Raw genomic sequence first — 6000 nt, 5'->3', positions numbered from 1 at the left:
ATAAGTTTAAATGACAGTGTTTGCAGATACTTTGGGGTTAATACAAATATGTGCAGTGTTGTGTGCAGATGCCAATATAATGCATGGTTATGTTCCCAGGGGGTCTTTTATATGTTATCTCACTGGCAAACTTCTTTTGTTTGCTGCCTGAAGGATGACAGTTTGATTACTACGATCCCTGGCTGAAAGCAGATCTCTCATTGGTGTGTCACTCTTTGTTGATTATCCGTCACAGAATATCATCCTTCATTTCAGTACTGTCCATATAATCCAGGGGCTTTTTTAATATCTTCATCAGAGATGTCTCACACCTGTCTTTTATTATTTTCATTCATTGCAACTAAAATGCTCTAGAAAAGGCCAAAAGACCAGAGTTTCTTAAACCTTAGGGTCAAAATAAGTTAATATCAAACATAATATGAAAGGTAATGTAGAGCTATCCATAAGCTACCCATTGAATGGCAGTTGTACATCAGGTAAAAAGCTGATCAGCAAAATGTTTTTCAGCTTACGATCACATTCTCACATTATGAGCAGCGCATACTGTAGGTCAATTTAAAGACAATTAAAGTTTGTTTGTATATGTTTTTAATTATTTTTATGGTAACGCCAGAAAATGCAACTTGTAATTTTAAGTTCTTTTTTATCAGGCAAATGTGAAATTATGCATAGCTACAATGAGCAATTTTTTTTTACCAAGTGGGTTTACTAATATGCTGTGAATAGCCTAATGAGTCTAAATAATTTAATCAGCCAATGTTCAGTTCTATTTACAGCTGAAACAATGAGAGGTGGTACACACCCTTCCCTGTCTGCTGGCTCATTCTGATTTGATGTATTTCTTATTTTTCTAGACAAATGAGCAGACGGTGCTGGTCTTTCTAATTACAAAGCTGCACGTGCTCTTCAAATAACCTCTTAATAGAGACCCTTGTATGAAAATGTTGAAAACAATATTATTTTACTTTTAGCCTGATTATTATGTATACCATACATAATAAAAAAAACTACAACTTTTTTTCAAGGTATTTCTTTACCAGAAACAATAGTGTTAAATAGCACTGCACAATTAACATTTTATGTATCTATCTCTCTTAATGATCTGTTTGTTTCATTGCCCTTCATGGTATGGGTATCAAAATAACTGTTGTGAGATGATTTATTTAAATGTATTTGTATCAAACAAATACTTGGTTATTCTTGCAAAGTCATCATTTAGGCAGGAGGTCTGCAGCAGACGGACTGCCTGTAACAGAGCACACTATCTTTTTTTTATACAAGTATGGTTCTGATCATTTTCAATAGAGGCAATCGTATGTAGAAAATGTACTAAATTGTAACCCGCTGTGATGACGCACATTACTGTGAGACTGAACATCACAAAATTAAACCTAACACATTTAACATCATGATATTAGTTTTTATGGGAGCATTGGTCCCTGTTCAAAACATAATGGTTACAGGCTGCTGTCATCCATCCTGTTATGTAGGGATTAAGGCTGACTTTGTTAGCTATGGTTCCTATATGTTTTAGAGAAAAGATAGCCTTCCGCATGATAAAGATTTAATGTAAACAATAAATGCTGCACAAAGAAATACTGTGTTAAATGAAGCCTGTCAATGTAATGGTACACAGTGTAATTAGGCAGGATAAAATGTTTCTGAAGCACCTTTGCTTTAGAAAAGGGCTTATGGTGCCCATACACCTTACAATTATTACTGCCCACATTATTTTTATAATTAATGTAGGTACATAGTACAAATAATTAGAATGATTATTTAAGGTGGCCATACACCTATAGATTTTATGCAGATTGTCTATGGTAACATGGAAAAACTGCGACAGATTCCTCCATCTACGCTAAACTGTGTGGATGGAGGAATCTCCCACTGGGCCAAGCTTCAGTATCTTGCTAGGCGGCCCCGCTGGCTGACAAAACACCTGAAGAATGCGTGCATCCAATCAGATTATTTAGGTATTTTGACAGCCGACTAGCAAGATACTGAAGCCTGGATGGAGGAATTTGTTACACTTTTTCCATCTGACCATAGAAAATCTATAGGTGTATGGCCAGCTTTAGACATGAAGAAAAGGTTATAATGTTTACACAAGGGGTAAGACTGCCTCCTACCTAAATGTGTGCCTACCTAGGCCATGACCTATGTGACCTTTCTACCAATTTTGGTATAATTATTTTTTTTTAAAGATGAGCACTGAGCAGTCCATCAAAGAGAATGTAGTAAGAGAGCGATTATTGGTGCAAAAGTCTTAGATGATCTAAACACAGAAAAGCAGAAACATGCTATCGTCTTAATGCATATGCTGTTGTATTTCAACTAATTTGAAAAAGTAATACAGTTCAAAACATGTTGCATTTTGGAAGTGTTTTAAGCTTCTAGTAATGTTAAAAATACACTTATTTGTACAGAAATGCTTACTCAACCAGAAAAAAAATCATTTTAAATGACATATGAGCATTTCATTTTTAAAACATAATTCAGCTGGTAGACCTTTGCACTATCCAATTTTTTTCTGTTAAAGGCCATTTGTCTCATCACCTTGTCAGAAATGATTAGACATTTGACCATATCAAGAGAAATCCATTCTGGTCAGCTTCTGTTTTATGCATGTAATGTGCCTTAAGGTAAAGCACAGGGTCTTCTATTTGCAGAAAGGTGCTAAATATTTTAAAAGGGACAGTGAATTGTTTTGCCAAGCAGTCCTCATCACCTTTGGTGAGGTCTGTGATTATATTACTGTGGTTACAGGTAAAATTGCATATAGAATATCACTGACTCGTTTTTTTAAACAGAAGAAAAATCCAGGTTGTGAGGTAAGAATTGGTATGGAAGTAATGAGTTTGACATAAACCACTGAAATCCTCAAACATAAGGATGAAGGTCTTTTTTTTCCACCATAAAATTGTTTATTTACATTGTACTCTGATCATTTCAGTCAATGTGTTTTAACCTGACTTGGTTACTTAAGATAAGGAGTTCTCAAATGTTTTGCAATTCCTAACAAAAGACATATCCATTTAGGCTAAGGCTACCATTAGTCCCGGTTTCCCAGGGACAGTCCCTTGAGGGCTCTGTCCCTGTAGATGGACATCCCCGGAAATGTCCCTTGCTGCCATGAATGCAGTCCAACACTGTCCAACACTGTTAAGAAAATATTTTAGCTTCAAAAACTTTACTGGCAACTAAAAAGGGTACCCTGTGAGGTGTCCTTCGGAGGCACACCCCACGTGGCCTCCCACACAGGAGTGTTTTTTTCTAACAGCGGCTCCCTGTCTAGGTCGGAGTGCTGGATAAGGTAGATAAATTGAGGGGACACAACAGAAGGGAAGGAGGGGGGATATCCGAGGATACGGCTGCCATGGGATAAGGTAGATGTAGGTGATACAGAACAAGTGGGAGGGATATTTGAGGCTACAGCTGCCACGGAAATCCCCAGAGACTATAGGAATGTGAAGAGAGCTGTGGCAGCTCCATGCTTTACTTGCAAAGTAGTGGCAGTTGGTGTATGCCCTTCTTGGAAAAATAATGGCAGCTGATTCCTTAACACTGTAGTGCAGCTCAGGCCACAAACTCACAGGGGGTGTTTGGCAAAGCTAGCATACAGACACTAGTTGAGTTTGAGGAAACTATTTTCTTCTGCCACTGCAGCAGCACTGCAGAGGTCTGTGGAATTAGGATTGTGGTAAGGTGGCATAGAAGGACCAATGATAATGGGATTTCTTTCTAATGTGCCAGCCCCCTCCCTATAAACATCAGGGTTCCTATCAGCCTTTTATTAGTTTTTGTGTGTGCCGTTTGAATAGATAAGAACAGCTTACAGAGTGTTTCCAGCTGGTGGAGTTGGCCCCTTCTTTGGGATTTTGGCCTTCCAGCTGCCATTTGTTTGTTCCATAAGGCCATCCCTGCCGTCCACAGTCCGTGTTACTGGACCACGCAGTCAGCAGCAGGGTCAACCTGACCACAGACTCATGGGCCAAAAAGCATGGAGAGGAAAGTTACAACTCTTTTATGTTACACTGGGTACATTTGCTGGTGGCTGGGAAGGATTCAGGATGGATCACATTGCTGGAGCAACTGGTGTCATCCAGCATTCTACAACTTGGTGATGTTGACAGCACAGTTACTTCTACCCCTCCCCCTAATGGCCTTATCTGCTAACTCATTTGAACCACAGGTTCTGTCAGGACTTAAGGGGCAGGCTGAGCGGTGGCTGACCCCACATCATCTTGTGCCGGGAAAGGTCATGTGTAACAATGGCACCATCTGTCCACCCTTCGGCAGGGAAATTTCAAATACGTGCCTTGCCTGGAATACATCTTTAAGCTGGTAGTGCATCGGTTCCTAGTTAGGTACCCTGGCTCCCCTTATGTACTTTGGCAGGCCAGAAGAGTGTTTGGCCCCATCGGGTGGTCATTTCCGGTGAGTGTGCCAAAATTGAGTGGCAACACAAGCTGCCTGCCCCCTGGTATTTAATGCACCCATGTGCTAGAAGTCGACGTTGGCCATGCTGCATAGACTGCACCTGCAGCAATAGGCAATCATTGAGTATCTGTTTACCTACAAGATGAGGACAGGCACTAGGAATCTGGGTCTTTTTCACAATGTGACTGAATTACTGATCAAAGGTAGTGGGATGGACTGGTCAACTACAACATCTAGTGAAAAAAACACAAAGTAATAAGCAGGAGGCTGTATGCTTTCACTGGAATGTATCTTTAGCAGTGAGAAAAATAAAAAGTTATTGGTAACAACAATCATAATTAATGAATTACAATTGCAAATATAATATTGGTACCAATCATGCAAGCTTTACATTTATTTCCCCATAGATTGTGGCTCCAAAGCGTCAAAAACTGGAAGCTGCCGAGGCAGATCTGAAAATTCACATGCAGAATCTGAAAATAAAAAGAGAGGAACTCAAAGAGGTGACAACCAAACTTAAAGGACTGCAGGATCAATTGTCTCAGAAACTAGCTGAGAAGAGAGTCCTGGAAGAAAATATTAATATGACAAAGTGAGTAATTAAAACACTTGAAACAAAAAGTGATTTCATAATGTTAACATGAGCTGTCACATAAAATTCAAAACATTGATTGTATTTCAATGACAAGAATTCAGCACTGGCCTTCTTATGTCACAAGAACAGATCACAATTGGGTGTATCACTGAATATTCCTTCACATTGACTTCTTCTTGTAGTCCAGGCATAATTATGCCACAACTAAAAATTGACAATGTCCTGGGTGTAGTGAATGCACATCATCTTCTGCAATGGTTTTTTCCTAGCTAAGAAACGATCAGAGTTGAATGGCTCATGGGCTCATGGTAGGGCAATACTAGCTGCTTAATTAAAGCAGCACTGTACAAACCAGCTAAATATACAGATGCAATACATATACATAACACATAACTTTACCTGCCAAAGAATTCGTTTTTCTACCCATCCATTATTGAGATTTACACAGTTATGCTACACAGCACACCCAGGTAAGTGACGCCACTTACAGCTTCGGAATAGAATGGTGTCACCTCTGCACCCTAAGCCTTCTGACTGGACAGTGGCAGTAACTGCCTACAGCTTGCGTATAGTGTAACAGGGAATATGTGAAATAATGCAGTGATAGCAGTCATGATGGTTGTTCAGGAGTTGTGGCTGTCATGTATTCTCTTATGAAAAATTGTAGTAACATCTGTGAAATTGTTGGCTTATAGCTGAATTCCTCTGCTTGCACTTGAATGCACATGTTTTAGTTTTACTTGAATGTTCTGCTACTTCACAGAAACAAAGTGAAATTGTCAGCCATTGTTTGCAACCTGTGTTTGCATTGTATACATACAAATGTCTTTGGGTGCATAACTGATTTGTAAAAATCTGGTCATCATCTTATGCCTGTGGTAACCTATAAACTTTCCATTATCAGTTTTATTACCTTGCATTTGTGAGCCACAATATTAGATCATTCTGTTCAGCTAGATTAG

At 39.1% G+C, this 6000-nt stretch overlaps 1 protein-coding gene across 1 annotated transcript in view; it reads left to right on the top strand.

Annotated features, from left to right (window-relative positions):
* The window catches only part of LOC108784922 (dynein heavy chain 3, axonemal-like), an 899093-nt gene that overhangs the window by 726633 nt on the left and 166460 nt on the right, over nucleotides 1-6000 (top strand). Inside the window, exon 58 of the mRNA XM_018553871.1 lies at nucleotides 4851-5035. Within this exon, the coding sequence (XP_018409373.1) occupies nucleotides 4851-5035 (185 nt within the window). The remainder of the gene's footprint in view (nucleotides 1-4850; nucleotides 5036-6000) is intronic.

Source organism: Nanorana parkeri, unplaced genomic scaffold (genome assembly GCF_000935625.1).
Source record: "Nanorana parkeri isolate BGI_ZX_2015 unplaced genomic scaffold, ASM93562v1 scaffold132, whole genome shotgun sequence".
Classification (NCBI taxonomy): domain Eukaryota; kingdom Metazoa; phylum Chordata; class Amphibia; order Anura; family Dicroglossidae; genus Nanorana; species Nanorana parkeri.
This window is presented reverse-complemented; position numbering and strand designations above follow the sequence as displayed.